At 46.8% G+C, this 16226-nt stretch overlaps 5 protein-coding genes across 5 annotated transcripts; 2 read left to right on the forward strand and 3 right to left on the reverse strand.

Moving 5' to 3' along the window:
* Nucleotides 1-955: 955 nt before the first annotated feature.
* QNS1 (glutamine-dependent NAD(+) synthetase) lies at nucleotides 956-4095 on the forward strand (the record flags this gene model as incomplete). Its single annotated transcript, XM_033569896.1, has 13 exons — nucleotides 956-1113; nucleotides 1210-1413; nucleotides 1520-1720; nucleotides 1830-1966; nucleotides 2019-2314; nucleotides 2440-2473; nucleotides 2574-2981; nucleotides 3067-3210; nucleotides 3264-3330; nucleotides 3469-3539; nucleotides 3587-3637; nucleotides 3689-3729; nucleotides 3787-4095. 13 exons carry the CDS (start codon nucleotides 956-958, stop codon nucleotides 4093-4095), a joined length of 2121 nt encoding a protein of 706 aa, XP_033428702.1.
* A 3885-nt stretch (nucleotides 4096-7980) lies between these two features.
* On the reverse strand, nucleotides 7981-8487 carry ATNIH1004_005243 (uncharacterized protein; the record flags this gene model as incomplete). Its single annotated transcript, XM_033569897.1, has 2 exons — nucleotides 7981-8265; nucleotides 8320-8487. The coding sequence occupies 2 exons, from the start codon at nucleotides 8485-8487 to the stop codon at nucleotides 7981-7983; spliced, it is 453 nt and encodes a 150-aa protein (XP_033428703.1).
* Nucleotides 8488-9393: 906 nt separating this feature from the next.
* Nucleotides 9394-10404, reverse strand: ATNIH1004_005244 (uncharacterized protein; the record flags this gene model as incomplete). The annotated part of the gene is made up of 4 exons (XM_033569898.1): nucleotides 9394-9717; nucleotides 9783-10049; nucleotides 10103-10277; nucleotides 10337-10404. 4 exons carry the CDS (start codon nucleotides 10402-10404, stop codon nucleotides 9394-9396), a joined length of 834 nt encoding a protein of 277 aa, XP_033428704.1.
* Nucleotides 10405-10912: 508 nt separating this feature from the next.
* Nucleotides 10913-11978, forward strand: ATNIH1004_005245 (uncharacterized protein; the record flags this gene model as incomplete). Its single annotated transcript, XM_033569899.1, has 2 exons — nucleotides 10913-11160; nucleotides 11213-11978. 2 exons carry the CDS (start codon nucleotides 10913-10915, stop codon nucleotides 11976-11978), a joined length of 1014 nt encoding a protein of 337 aa, XP_033428705.1.
* Nucleotides 11979-12056: 78 nt separating this feature from the next.
* On the reverse strand, nucleotides 12057-14096 carry ATNIH1004_005246 (homeobox domain-containing protein; the record flags this gene model as incomplete). The annotated part of the gene is made up of 1 exon (XM_033569900.1): nucleotides 12057-14096. One exon carries the CDS (start codon nucleotides 14094-14096, stop codon nucleotides 12057-12059), a length of 2040 nt encoding a protein of 679 aa, XP_033428706.1.
* Nucleotides 14097-16226: the final 2130 nt, after the last annotated feature.

Consider the following 16226-nt stretch of genomic DNA (forward strand, 5'->3'; position numbering starts at 1 on the left):
ATACAGTAATATCTTTTTATAATTATATTTATTTATTTCAAGACTTTTCTTCGTTTCATATACCTCAAGCCTGCAGATGAGAATAATAAAAATTAATCCATTTCAATTACAACATGTTATGAACTCAGAAGCAAGACTTTTGGGTATGTCTGGTCCTCTGAAACTATCATTGAACTAATATATAATCATTCTTAATACTTCCAGGCTGATCGTTGGAACATGACTCGGGCCCTGGAAATTCCCTGAAGTTATATATTACCATAAGATTATATGGGCCTCAGGAAGGACAAGTCTTCTAGATAAAAACATACGTCGACCATAAAAAATACGCGTACTCGCAAGTATCGATCCTTCATTGAATTAAGTCTCTGATTCAACTAAGCGATCTGACGTTGTATCATCAACAACATTTGGTCGAGAAAGGTGCTGAATAATCAACATTACCATAGTTAATTGTCGATAACATACTATAATACTAGCTTAAAAGATGCTCTGAATCATACTTCGAAATGAGAAAGAAAGGAAGTTCGCCTTTTAGAGCGAGGACTAGGAAATGAACAGATCGTTGTACTGATAAAGGACGAGGAGGGAAGGTCTGGCGACCACCTATGTAAGTCTTGCGCACCGCTTGGTTGCAGATGGCGAGACCTTGGTGTGGACCCTTGTGTCACATTCCTTCTGACGAATGATCTTGGCAATCCTGTGACTGTCACATACACAACTAATGTCTGTGAACCACCCACAAGATGAGCTGCATCCTCGTTACGTAAGCCACTGAAACTACCCCACGTCTCACCGCCGGGATAACACAGCAAAAATACACCGCCTGGCCAGGCCCCCCACATCCGTCATCCTCAAATGACTCCAATTCCATCTTTTATTCTTTAAGGTGGATTGATAATTGCTCAGAATCTACGCTTCTCTACATTTAATTCGGTCCCATCATTATTGTGCGATGGCGACACTCATCACTCTCGCAACATGCTCCCTCAACCAATGGGCGTTGGACTGGGAGGGCAATCTTGGTCGAATTAAAGCTAGCATTCTGAAGGCCAAAGAGGCCGGCGCTACGTTGCGAACGGGTCCAGAGCTGGAAGTAAGTGGCTATGGTTGGTGAGTTTTGAGCCCTTTGAGCAGGACTGGTGCAATTGGACGTCTTCTGTTCCACCATTGTTGTTGAACCGAGTAAGTGCTGATTGTGCATGGTAGTCTCGACCACTACCTTGAATCTGATATCTACGATCATTCTATGGACATGCTATTCAGTATCCTGACCGACTCCTCGCTCCACGGCATCCTTATTGACGTGGGGTTACCGATCATGCACAGGGGCTGTCGATACAACAGTCGTGCGATCATCCTTGATGGGAAGCTCCTGTGCCTCCGTCCTAAGATCTACCTTGCTAACGACGGGTATGTCTGCCTGCTTGCCTTGAATTTAAGCTAGTCGATTTTGATGCCTATCCTGATATGCACCAGTTGCTCTCATTTTGGAAATTATTGACTTTGTTTGCCGCAGGAATTTTCGAGAAAACCGATTTTTCACTCCATGGAGCAGGCCAAGACATGTTGAGAAATACAGTCTTCCGCCTCGGATCCAGCAACATCAGGGAACACGTCAGGTCCCCATAGGCGACGTTATCCTGTCCCTCAATGATACGTCTCTTGCGGCGGAGACCTGTGAGGAACTCTTCACACCTCAAGCACCACATATCAACATGTAAGTAATTCAGCAGCAGCGGCAAGAAGTTATAGCGGTGATATTGCATGCTCTGCCTACTACTCAACCGACCCGGCACCGTCACCTACGGTTCACTGACCTTGTCCAGGGGCCTGAACGGCGTTGAGATATTCACGAACAGTTCCGGGTCGCATCATAGCTTGCGGAAGCTCAATGAACGAATAGCCTTGATCCAGGAAGCCACCCGCAAAAATGGCGGCATCTACCTCTACGCAAATCAATCAGGTGCTTCGTACCCGGTCTCGTTTGGCGACTGTTCCTCTTCTGACCTTTATAGGTTGCGATGGCGACCGTCTACTCTACGATGGTTGCTCAATGATAATGGTCAATGGCGAAATTGTCTCACAAGGCTCGCAGTTTAGCTTGGATGATGTTGAAGTGGTAACGGCAACGGTTGATCTCGAGGAAGTGCGGGCTTACCGCTTCGCACCATCTCGCGGTTTCCAAGCCGCGCAAGCGCCAACATACGAGAGAATCGAGGTCGACTTTACTCTGTCCCATGATAATATCGGTATCCCTGAAATGCCGACGCCTGCCAGGCCGCCACGGTATCACCTCCCGGAGGAGGAAATTGTATGTATTCTCAAATCAGGGTCATGCATATGACAGGGTTGGCAATACAGGTTTCTAGGCCGACAGTGCTCGACCCTGGACGTCTAGGTGAACCGAAAGAAACAGTGCTAACCATCGTTGTATAGGCTCTTGGTCCAGCGTGCTGGCTCTGGGATTATCGTGAGTTTTCCGATTTTCTGTCCCCTGGCACGGAGTTTATTACATATATATGCTCAATAAATCAGCTTGTTCGAAGCCGTTACTAACCACTGATACAAAGTGCGACGAAGCAAGGCCGCAGGCTATCTGGTACCTCTCTCGGGAGGCATCGATTCGTGCGCGACAGCCACCATCGTGTATAGTATGTGCCGACTCGTGGTTCAGGCCATCAAAAATGGCAACAGAGAAGTAATTGCAGACGTCCAAAGAATCGCCGCTTTCTCCAAAAAGCTGCCCGATACCCCAGAGGAGTTCTGTAACCAGATCTTCCATACGATCTATATGGGCATGGCAAATCAAAGTAGCAAGGAGACCCGACAGCGCGCCAAGGATCTGGCAAGTCGTATTGGCAGCTATCACACAGATATGAATATCGACGATACCTTCCACGCCACCAAGAACTTGCTCACGCAGGGTACGGGATTTGAGCCCCAGTTTAAGGTTCATGGAGGATCAATTACGGAGAACTGTTTGTTATTCCCTCTCAGTTGTCGCGGCTGCCCGCTTGGCGGCGCATTTGGCTCGAACCTAAGGCGATTCACTAACTGCCACAGTGGCTTTGCAAAACATCCAGGCCCGCAGCCGCATGGTCATCGCCTACTACTACGCACAGATGCTGCCGACAGTTCGACAACGGCCAGGAGGAGGCAGTCTGCTTGTCCTTGGATCTAGCAATGTTGATGAGTGCCTTCGAGGATGTGAGCAAACCTTACAAATGCGTCAGATATATACTGATAATGATGTGCTATAGATCTCACTAAGTACGACTGCAGCTCTGCTGACATTAACCCCATTGGATCCATCAGCAAAACGGACCTGTAAGCTACTCCTGATACGATATTTCCTTGAGGCACTATGAGTGGTCACTCCAAAATATCTTAGATTTTTCTGACCTCACTCCGAATATCTCCCATTCGCTCCCCAAAATGAGCATTTGCTAATACGTGATGTTACAGTAAGGGTTTCATTGCTTGGGCCAGCAAGAGCTTTGACATGCCCGTCCTGGAGGAATTCATTCATGCTATTCGTAGGTCCAAAACCTGGTAACCTGTCGTCCTGTTACTAACGAGACAGCTACGGCCGAACTTGAACCTATCACTGAGAACTATGTCCAAAGTGACGAAGGTGAGTGAAGTTGCATGCCTTGAAAATCAAATACTGACGAGACAAACTCAGCCGATATGGGTATGACCTATGCCGAACTATCTCGCTTCGGAGTAAGTAAAGTGATATCATGATCGCATTAGCGCACTTGAACTAACAACCAGTCACAGACGCTACGCAAGCAACATAAGCTCGGGCCGTACAGTATGTTCTTGAGACTGCTTAACGAGTGGGGCGGTAGCGACAAGCTAAGCCCGCGCGAGATCGCCGACAAGGTGAAGCGATTCCATCACTATCACTATATCAACCGGCACAAGCAGACAGTAGCCACGCCGGCCTACCATGCGGAAAGCTATAGTCCTGATGACCACCGATTCGATTTACGTCCTTTTGTGTACCCACCGGCCTTCGAGAGCTGGTCCTTCAAGAAGATTGATGAGAGGGTGGCGTCTTTGGAGAAGGCTCTAGGGCGGAAGTAGGCCAAGGTAGAAAGCGCGTTCCAAATAGCGGATGTATATTTATGGGCGCAAGCCCGGGTATTTTTGGGTACTTAGATAGAAGTTAGACGCTTACATCGTTAACAGACCAGCGAGAATTTACCATTAGCTCAGACATTGTCGATACTCTTCCATCACACTAGGTGATAATTCTCTCCCCGTTATCACCTCTATCATTGACACTAACCCTAAGGAAATTGCACCGCCGTTTTACTGCGCTGGATTAAGCGTCCGCTTGATTATACAGAGGACGACCCATCTCGCAATGATCCATTGTGATGGCGAGACCAGTGCAGTCTAAAGACGTTAGATAATCATCAGTCTTGTCAGTGTCAGCCCGAAAACAAGTCGTCATATCGACTGATATCTATAAATTGTATACATATCATAATTACTACCACTACTCCGTACGCTCATCCAGTGAAGGTGATGTAAATGATAAATGCATGTAAGTAAATAAAAGAGAGGACATGCCTGCTCAATACGGTTGCCTGGATAAGAAATAATAGCAGCTAGCGCCAAGTTGGTTGACAAGATATCATTCATGAGTTTTAGGTTCTAAGCAGATGGATGGTGAGCTATAAACAGGGTATTGTTATGCCGACTGAATGGAAGATTGGTCCAATCGAATTTACTAAATTCTACTAGAAGCTATTACTGTTCAACCCTCAATGATTCCACCTGTTGATAGGTAGCACACTGCATTAAACGGGCCATAGTCAAGCTTATATCAAGATATACAGGTATATACAATAATAGGTGTTATATCTCGTTAGTTTCCTCTTTAACATCTTGCATTAAGGTATTAGATACAGATCGACAATTGACAATTCATCTAACTAGAAAATCCTCCCGGTCGATCATCCTAGTGCAGTGGTAGGGATAGCGCCCAGTCTTGCTGCCTTAACCTTGGCATTAATCCTTAATATTATCGTCGGTAATAATCTCACTGTCCCCTGCTGGGTGCAATGAGCGTACGATTAGACTGCTTTGCTCCAATATGCGCCAATTTGGCAAGTGAAGGATCCTCCTAATAGAAAAGGACGGCCACGAGGTCTTAGGCCTGTTATTATTCAAACTATTTGTGATGATCTACTTGAAAGACCTTGGCTCGGCTTACCAGACAAATCTGGGTAAAACAGACTACCCATAACTTGGCCCTAACTTGAACTTCAAGTTATGGATTGTCCTACTGCAGTCGGGTGGCCTTCGCAATTTTTAATGTCGATGTAAGCATGGTCCAAATACAGCATAACTATCTTAAGTTCCATGCTGGAGGATTAGAGGCATTGGCAGATTATCCATTCTGGTGCTCTACTCAGTCTTGATTATAACGCATTCGAACATCATGGGTGTATCAATCAATGCTCAGTACAATAGTAATCCAGTGTCCAACGGCTAGAGCTTGATAAGAAACTATGATTGTAACTAACCACAAAAAATGATGAGGTCTGGTACTCTAGGAGATGAGGAGAGACAGAAAAGAGTGGGAATGGGAGGTGGAAGACTCTTATAAGAATGTTTAAAGAGCGTTTGATAGTTCCTCCCTCGAAATCACTCTTCCGCAGGTCCACAAGCCTGAAATGCCGTCCCGGCTCTTCACCCTCAATGAATCTGCAAAGCAGTTCTCCTGCCCGTATTTGTGCAACTTCTGCTTCTGGCACCATTCTAACTAGCTGCACCAGCCGAAACAATGGGGCCCATATTGTTCGCATTATGCATTGGTTAGATGAAGTTGGCAAGGACTGGCATATGTGTGTAGTCAAACCACAAGACAAAATGGGAGTCCTAAGTCTGAACCTTTCTTTATCTCCTGTGGCTATGGAGATCTACTATATTGTGAAGGCCGAGGAAAGAGGTGTGGCGAATGTCTACTCAAAACTGGATAATAATGGGAATCACAGGTTTCAAGAAGTGAAATTGGATTAAGCGGTGGAAGAAATTGTGAGGACAAAACAAAAGGCGGGTTATGATATCAGTATGGATTGCAAGTGAAATGATCAGGTTTGTTAAATAATTGCTGGAGAGGGGCCTCCCTTTCGTCCTCTTCTGCCGATGAGTTGACCCCTTATCTCCACTCACTAATACTAGCTTCACTAATTCTAAAGGCGTCCGTCTCAGAAAGGATAGTTTCACTTTCGAATCGTGAACAGTATGTGAAATGCCTGCTTGCCTATTTTGAGCGGTTCTCGAAGTTCATGCCTCTAGAAGTTTGGCAGTGCCATGCAGATGGATGCACTACTAGTCGATGGAACATTCATTGGCAGCAATGGTTTCCGTATAGAGGTTTGCCGCCGCCATATGATTGCAATTCGGAAGAGAAAGGAAGCTCCAGTACGGGCAACTTCAGGCCATCTTCAAGTAGGGTCTGATCATGTGAATGAGTGCGTGTAAACGTGCGGGAAAGTTTGATATCCTAGTGATAGATAGTGATAGAATAGCTCTGCGCAGCGAACCAGACGTTGAGCTATGGTTCTCTTGGCAAGCGGAGCAAATCGCTTTCCAAAAGAGGAAATTCTTAAGGCGCAAATACATGATTCTCTACAAAAGGAATGAATGCAAACAATTACCCTATTACAATGTGTAGTACACAAGATTTTGCAGATTCCCTGTACCTGATCGCGCCATTTCCTCAAGCATGGTCGCTCTTGATGGCCTCCCCATCGATATTCTACATCACCTGGCTCAGGTCAGTTGCTGTTACGACATTGCAAGCCGTCACTGAGAGAAACTGACATATACCTCCTCAGTCATGCAGTAAATCAGATATCTTATCCCTTCGGCTTAGTTGCAGCAGATTTTTGCACTTCCTGCGCTCTTTTACAGATAAACATATCGTCTCTGAGATCAATCTCGGAAGTCATCTTCATCTCCATAGGGCAGTTGCTACCGCCGATATTCATGGACGCGCTATGCTGTTAAGGTTATTAATGGCCCATGCACCCGTTGGTCAACATGACGAGAATGGCAAGACAGCCTTACATGTTGCAACCTGCCATGGCAATCTGGACGGAGTATGCAGTATTCTCGATGCTGGTGCGGAGGTGGACACCATTTCGTCACGCGAATAGACACCATTACTTCTGGCCTGTCGGTACGGATATGCGGATATTGCACTGGTATTGCTGGATTTTGGGGCGGACGTTAACAAGAGTGGCTACTTTGGTTGCAGGGAGCTGCGCTATTCTGTTCAAAATGGACATGGAGAGTGTGAGAAGGTGCTTCTCAAATACGGGGCAACTGACACTGCAGCCTGCTATAGTGCCAGACGTATTGTAGTCGGGGGAGTAAAACAGCAATGGGGAATATATAGGCCCAATGCCAAACCTTGACTGGTACAGGTCACTGTTGTCCCGACAATGGTAGAGCTCGTAATGAATGAGTTTCGTACATTCTATTACTCTCTATAATGAAGTTTAGCTGTTGGCTGTTGGACTTTTAACATATCGCTCCCCTGGAGCTATATCTACATCTACCACAAAGCTCCATTGTAGATTACCATGAAGGCCGCCCACCCGAAGCATAATTTTCTCCAAGTTCCGGAAAAACAAGCCTCTGCCAGTATTAAAGTCCAGACTGTCAGTCAAGAAATGCTCTGTATAACAGACATTGCTTCGTCAAGCGCTCGTGCCAAATCCACTTTCAAGCCCTCCACATCCTCAATCCCGACACTCAACCGAATCAAAATATCGCAGACTCCGCTCTCTTTCCGCGCTTTCTTTGGCATCCCCTTATGTGTCATCACAGCGGGAACCTCCACAATCTTTCTACTCCACCAAAGCTCGCTGCTAGTGTAAAGAGCCGCGATGACTCACGAAACTTCTGAGCCGCTTCACTGCCACCTCGAATGAGGGAGGAAATCATCCCTCAACCAAGCCTATTGCGGTGCTGCTTGACAGCAACCTCGCGCTGTGGATGCATAGGTAGGGCAGGATAGTTTACGGAGAGAACATGAAGTGAAACTTCCAGTATCTGGGCGATAGTAGAAGCGTTCCGAGATGCAGCAAGAGAACGAAGGTGCAAGGTCTTCACGCCACGGTGGGCAAGCCAGCAATCGAAGGGGCTGGGAACACTTCCAGCTGCGTTTTGCAAGAAAGCAAGACACTTGTGGATATTTGGGTCATTAAGCGCTATCGCACTCATAAGCACATCCTAAACATTGTATTAGAAGGAGTGTCCGAAAAGAAATCTGGAGCTGATACTAACACTGTGTCCATTGATGTACTTGGTCACCAAATACAACACGTCAGCCTCATGTCTCAGCGGGTTCTGGATATACGGCGACAAGAACGTATTATCCACTACGAGCAACGACCTCTTTGTGGTGCACGGTATCCGCAACGGCTTTGATATCCACCAGCGATAAAGTTGCATTACTCGGGGTCTCCATCCACACAATCTTTGTCGTGTTGTCGCATTTATCAAAGGTGCTCGCCAGTTCAGTCTGCATATCATTCACGAAAGTCAGTGTACAGCCAAGTAATGGTGTTATTTGTGCAAGGTACCTGCGCGTTCCGCCATAAAAGCTCGCCATGCAGGCAATATGTGAGTTACACGCCAGACTTTGTATGATGGCTCCCATGGCAACCATGCGATGAAAATGCCAGTGCATAACTTGCTCCCTCGAGTTCGGCAATAGTCATTTCAAAACTCTCTCGGTTGGGGTTAGCTGAGTGGGAATAAACATAAGCGCCTCTAGGGGACGCGACTTGGTCTTGGGAAAAAGTAGTCGAGAGGGAGATCTATTTCCATCAGCATCAAATCTAGACAACCAGATCAAGCGGCGAACGGAGAGTTACAGGCTCAACTAGGGCTCCGGTAGTCGTGTCGCGAGGCAAGCCAGACCGCACTGCATGAGTTCCAAAGCCGGCCAGTTTGGTAGACGTTTAGCTGATTGCTTATATTCCTTTCCACTGTGTACGTAGCCCTTAAATAGGACGGAACTATCACTGTATTATCGGGAAGTCTAAACGAATATTCTAAAGACGTGCAAGGGAGGCCCCGAAAGGGAAGCAACTAAGGCGTAGCTAATGGTGAGACAGGCGGAGTAGTCCTAAGGGCAACCTTAAGGCGCGGCGAAATAGGTGATTTAGAAGAGGTCCGTCATATGCTTAGCTCCTTGAATTTCATTTCCTGACAGAGCTATGTCCTTAGTGAGCTTCCCCACTTTCATCCACCACGAAAAAAGGTGTAACAAATCTAGATATTACTACATACACGAATCTTGCACAGGGCTAGAATAAAGTCATGTGAACATGCTGCCGATATACATTCGCGAGATCAAGGCTTTTTGATATATACACTTAACATATCTGTTCCTTTTCCGCTCTCATATGATCGTGCAGGCTTCACATACAACACCCGCCGAAATTGTGCTTTCCCTTGATTTCTCAGCCCGTCGTCTCCTTTATCCGAAACAGTACCACAACCACCCTCCGCGAGCAGATTCCAATGTACTCCCTTTAGACCCCAGGGTGGACCGGGAAGCTTCGGATCCTGGTACATAGGGAATTCAAGACACACCAGCATACCGATTGGAGAGATAAGTTCCCCCATGCGAGATGCCCATCGGGGGCGCATGCTGGGATGAAGGGCACACAGGAACTGCATGGCATCAGTGCAGAGTTCCGGTGATCCCGAGGTAGGGAAGATCAAGGAGTAAAACTTACTGTATAATCATAGATCAAATCAAACTGACCCTCAGTCTCCCAATCTGACTGGAAGAAGTCTCCCTCAATAAACGTAACTTCACCCGTCGCTTGCCCTTCACTTTCTACGGAGTTCCAGGCTTTCCCGAAATTATAGGCTTGCGGTGTTGCAAGTTCTGCTTTGGCATACTCTCTGGCAATAGCTACGCCTGTCGCTGAGACATCGAGTCCGTATACATCGAATCCATGCAGTGCTAGCATGACAACATCGTAACCTTTGCCACAGCCCTACGTATACAAATTAACCTAGGTCATGATGGGCCTAAGCATAGAAGACTCACCGGAACTAGTGCCTTCTTTTTCTTTCCCGTTTCCGTCAAAGGATAGAACAAGTCACGTCTCTCCTCAATGAGGTCGATCAATGCTGGAGAAGGTTTCCCACGATCCCAAAGGTTGCTATTATCCGTGTCCCAAAGGTTGGACCACCCGGCCGCATGACTTTCGATCTCACTAATTCTGTTAAAACATATGTCTGCCTCCAGCACAGAAGCCACGTAATGAATTTGGTGACATACTGATCTTGAAAATGCCTGACGAGGCGTGTTTGGCCCTCTGCATTTAGGACGCGCTCTGGTGAAGTCATTTTCCTAACCTTCGGTAGACTTGATCAAGTATTTCGTTTGTCTCGTAGCACGCGGTATATTCCATCTCTTTATATTCTTTCTCTTCACTTTGAAGTCTAGAACCTCACTTTATGAGAAATACGCTTCGGTCGGGCATTGTACGCAAAATTTTGGAGTGACGCTTACACCCTCCCGCTGTCCAATCAAAACTGGAACCACAGCTGGTTATGGGACATAGGGAGATGACTGGCGCCCTTTGTATTTCCGCCATGGGTATGGGGTGGGGGGATTCCTTGGCGTTAAGGAACTAAGGGCCGAGGACTGCCTAACTGGGTAATGTGTAGGGCGCTTTAATATAATACTCACATGCCACCCGACTTCACCATCTCCCTTATTTTGAAATATATTATGACTTTATAAAGATTTAACGTTATGCATATCCCTTATTCCACTTCTTAAATAGCTCTTGTTCTTGACCACGAGCTGAGCCTGTATGGTGACCGGAACTTCATATTACAATCCAACCCAATGGCACCATACCTAGGTGAGCTGCTTAGCAATTCCTGCGCGGACCATATCGGTGCCACTCCCCTTGTTCGCTTAAACCGTCTTCCTACCTCTTTTAAGATCAGAGCGAGAATATGTGCGAAACTCGAGTTTTTCAACGCCGCTGGATCAGTCAAAGACCGTATTGCAAAGAGCATGGTGGAGCAGGCCGAGCTAGATGGACAGATAAAGCCTGGAGATACCCTGATTGAAGCATCTAGCGGAAATACGTAGGTTGCAAGAGACAGCCACCCTTTGAAATAGCCGCCTAATATGTTGCAGAGGTATAGCAATAGCTCTCATGGCAGCGATCAAAGGCTATAAATGCATCATTGTCCTGTCTGAAAAGATGTCACTTGAGAAAGAGCAAATTTTGCGGGCTTTAGGCGCCAGCGTCGTGAGGACACCCGCTGGTGTACCAATCAAATCTCCCGATTCCATTCTCTGTGTTGCCAGACGCCTGAAGGAGGAGATACCGAACTCATGGATTCTAGATCAATACAATAACCCTGAGAACCCGCGCGCCCACGAGTACGGAACAGCAGAGGAGATCTGGCATCAAACAGAGGGGAGAGTGGACATTTTAATAGCGGGAGCTGGAACGGGAGGGACAGTCACGGGGTTGGCAAGGGGTCTGAAGAAAAAGGGTCGAAATGTCTCTGTTGTCGGCGTGGACCCCATCGGATCGATCCTTGCACATCCAGAAGAGTTGAACGAAGAAAGGAGCGAGTATAAAGTTGAAGGCATTGGGTACGACTTTGTGCCCGGAGTTCTGGACCGGACAGCACCGGACATTTGGATCAAAACAAACGACAGAGATGCATTCCGGCTTGCAAGAAGGCTTGTCAGGGATGAGGGGATACTCTGCGGTGGTTCATCTGGAGCAGCCTTTGCTGGTTTGCTCCAATACCTGAGCATGCATCCTGAAGACAATGTGGAGGACAAAACAATCGTTCTTATATTTCCAGACAGTCTCAGAAACTACCTGACCAAGTTTGCAGACGATTCCTGGATGGAGACTAATGGGTTTGCCGGTGAAACAGATTGAAAGTTAGCAATACTACTTTAGGCCCTGCGATTTTGCTTAATGTGTCAAATAAATTGGTTTCATCTAACTGAATAGCTATCATGCATCCTTGTTTGAGATCGGGTACTCAATATCTGGCGCCGGGGTGTTAGTCAATAACTGACAACCAACATCAGCCCTACTCTGTGCACTTATCTCGGCGAAGGGCCTTTCCATATTTCGTCTGAACTCCACAAGACACTCTGGACTTTGCCATGACCATGTCATGCAGGCGTTGTTCGTGTCCAAAAGGCTTGGAGCAAGATCACTAGCGTTAAAACACAACGGTGCCCATTGCTCCTCTGACCATGGAAGACAAAAATCATTATCTTCACCATTAGGCCTATCGGAAGGTCCAATCTGAAATGGATCAGTAGCCGATCCCAAACCCACACCTTGCTTGAATAACCTTAACCACTCCGGGTTGTCCGCTGGTGTTTGATTCCATGGGTCGTCATCACAGTAGACAATGCAACGCGCCTCCTTTTGCAACATCTCATCCGTGATATTCTGTCCACCGGCGCTTATCTTCTGTACAAATTCGCTCAAGCGGGCTGTAAGATACTCAAAAGGGGTCGGGTTCGGCTTTTTCGTAGCGCCATGGTCCAGTTCTTCTACTCCACAGTTAGATCCTTGACCATTATCCATCGATCGGGAAGCCTTAAAAGGATTCATCCCAGTAGACTCCATGCCTATCAAGTAGGGCGGCATAGCATTTTCTACAGCCAAGGCCACGGATGGGTCAAGGCCCCGGCATCCTCGCCAATCCTTCATCAATGCTCCGCTGCGAAAGTGCTGTGCAATATGGTCATTTCGTTCAGACCACACCACAAATCTCTCATCACAGAAGCCGCACCGTGAATTAATATGCTGGACCTGTGTTTTCCACGTATCCATGTCTGGCGTCATACGGCAGACCCCGTGTATAAGACGTAGATGTTGAACCAAGTGATCTTTGCGATAAAAAGTTCGAAACCCTAATGGTTTTTGCTGGCATGAACTGAGCCTGTGTGACTCTATATGAGTTTCCGAAGGACAGGGTTCGTTACAGAAGACGCAATGGTTGGTCCCGCCTGCTGGGCTACAGTAGACTGGGCCAAAAGGAGCACAAGTGAATTTTTCGAGAGATAAATGTAGGGTTTTCTCGTGCCGCGTCCAGTCATGTTTTGTACGAAATGTGTCCGTGCAGAACGTACACTGAAAAGGCCTTTTCTGCGTTGTTCCTGTTCTCAATGTCTTTGGTCGACGACGGCGACGGCGCCGCGGTGGTTCATTTAGATAGAAACGGCTGAAAGATCCTCCAGAGTGACTGGAAACGAAGCTACGGGCAGACGAACCAGAACTAGTGGATAGCCCCGATCCAGATGCGTTCGACGATATAGCTGATTGAGCATCGTTGCCGGCCGATGATACGCATTTTTGTCTATCACCAGAGAACGAATAGGTGGGCTCAGAACTTCCCTCAGGCAATTTGTCGCTTTCACCGGTAGCTACCGCATTCATAATAGCTTCTAACGGCGCAGGCTCTAGTTCTGGGGGTGAGTTCTGCCATCGTTCTAGTGGACTCAACGAAGGCCATTGCTCGTGAGTAATCGAGTGGGATTCAGGCAAAGAATCAACCAATCCAGGTATCGACTGACTGCTGCCGTACGACCTGCCACGCTTACGCTGTCTCCTCGCGTTTGCAAACCAGGTGGACACCTGAGCGATAGTAAGCCCGGTTGCCTGGGCCAAGGAGGCCTTTTCTCGTTTTGTTGGATAGGGATCATCAGAGCGATATTTCAGCCATTGTTCTAAGGTTTTCACCGTGTCTTGTGGCCGACGCAATAGCTTGCCACACGACTTGGGTTGGTGTGACGACTCGTGCGCCGGCGTGGATTTGGACAGGCTACTGTCTGGAAGCAAAGGCACATTTCCATGTGGGGAAATAGCAGGGTATTGTGTAGAAGTTTGGTCAATGTCAAAGGACAGTGAGTCCGACGGCACCGAGTAGAATTCCATTGACGGCTCAAATTCGCTCGGTTCTAGCCCCAGGCCCATATCGAAATCGAAGCTGTCATTTTCCTCGAAACCATGCTGTTCTTTTTCGTTGTCTGACATCGTCTGGCCATCACGATATACTTCGCATTACTAACAACATTATCCGACAAAGGCGGCGTGGGGCTTTGGAGGGAGTTAGATGGGCCGTTAGACGGAGAGAATGAGGGGTAGATATCGATACGCCTTCCACGTGATTCATGCGCCTTTATCGTATACTTCTCTGCTATAGCTCCAGACCAACCGACCACTCAACGTGTATCCAAATTCTGCGCTGGGGGACACTTTATTCCACGATATTATAATGACCCTAATATCGTATAATTCACCTGCAAGCCACAGTCTGTGGGATCCTATGCTGGCTAGGCAATACGGTGATCATGTGTTCAGTTGCTGGCCTTCAATTGGGGTGAACTGTTAACTAACTAGTTAGACTAAATATTAAACTATAATTAATTATTGGCGTCAAATTTATATGCAATATCTACCTAAATATTCCCGATCTAAATACTAGCCCTGCCGGAAATCTGTATAGTCAGTTTGTAAAGGATCTAACTATAAGCTTCCATCGGCCTATAACTAAGGCGTGACGGCTAATGCATCCATAGAGTGACATGGGTTAGGCATCTGCAACAATGTCTCCACTTCATGGAAGTTACCGAGGTGTGCATGAGAAAAATGCTCGATTCATGTTATCGTCGACCCCTGTTCCCGGATACCCTGACCATATATATCAACTCGCAGCAAGCCAACTCATTGGCGACATATCACTCATATCCTAGGAGCTCTATCGAATTGTGTCACTCTATACTACAAATCTAATCTCTCTTCAGGATGTCCACTTTCGGCAGAAGCATGCCGCTCAAGATCTGGTCCTATTGGCGCAGCTGCTTGATACCGGGAATATTGGACAGGCAGTTCTAATGCAGGTGATCGTTCTATGCTGTGTGGAAATTCCGACCGGCTGAGTCAGTATGTATCTGAGAGTAATGTGAAGAAGTACGTTGATCTTCGAGCCGATCTTACGCGGAAGGCTATGCATAACTGGGGCAATGATGCGTTCTTCTCTCCTGCTTTAAACGTCCTTATTGACGTCGGAAAGGCTCGCAGATTTCTACCTATTGTTGTCAGATATGGTGTACACCCAAGAGAAAAGGTCTTCTTCAGAGATCTGTATTGTATGTAGCTTTAGGAGAAATTGCTCCCAAGTTATCCTTGCGCTGTTGGGTTAAGCTGTGGATATAGATGCAGCAGACGATTTCGGCCTCACACTATTGTATCCGGGCAGTATACACGGCAACGCGGAATTTTAGACATTGCTTGAGCATGGTGCTAAAACGGACGTGACAGATACCGAGAAAGAACAGCCTTGCACTATGCTTCCGCCATAGGACATGAGGATACCAGTAGAGGAGTAGACCACATCGGACAGTAAGTTGCATACGGGCGGATACCACTGTCCTACACGGCTATATCTGGGCACAAGTCACTAATAGAGATACTACTGGAAGGACGAGGGTTGATCTCGATTCCAAAATCAAGGCCTGGAAGAGCCTCACTCACATTAGCAGCCACAAAGTGTCATGGTCCTATTGTGAGATGGCTTTTGGCCATTGGAGAAACCAACATTGGGCCAATAAACACGGTGGGATGGGGTTCTTCAGCTTTCGCTGACGAAAGGGTTAAGAAGGACGTTGTCGAAATGCTTCTCTCACTGGAAAATATCCATGTAAATCTTTGGGGATGCGAAACGGGGAGATAGTGAAATTGCTGCTCCGTAACAAATAAATTGATATTAACAGTCGAAACTGGTATGGTCGAACGCCATTACCATATGCCGCCGCTAAAGCACATGTGGGAGAGGTCAAGTTACTTCTCGCTATGCCAGGTTGCGATCCGTCTTTAGCTTCTCTGAAAAGGACGACGGCATTGACAGATGCCCTAGAGAAGAAATAGGGAGACGTGGAAAAGATATTAAGGGTTGTAGGTGTTCATGTAGAGAGTATGAGTTAGGCAATATGTCTGTAATAAAATTAGTAGCTCTCGGTGACCACCACCATACTTACCTATACTGTTGTACGTTTTGTTTTTTGTTGTCTGCAGCACGTGAAGGTACGTAAGATCAACAAACAATTAATGTGCTAAGTTTAGTATTCCTGTACTTAGATATATATTATTTATACATACCGTACA

This window comes from Aspergillus tanneri (assembly GCF_003426965.1).
Source record: "Aspergillus tanneri strain NIH1004 chromosome Unknown AapTan_3_pilon_pilon_pilon, whole genome shotgun sequence".
NCBI lineage: Eukaryota > Fungi > Ascomycota > Eurotiomycetes > Eurotiales > Aspergillaceae > Aspergillus > Aspergillus tanneri.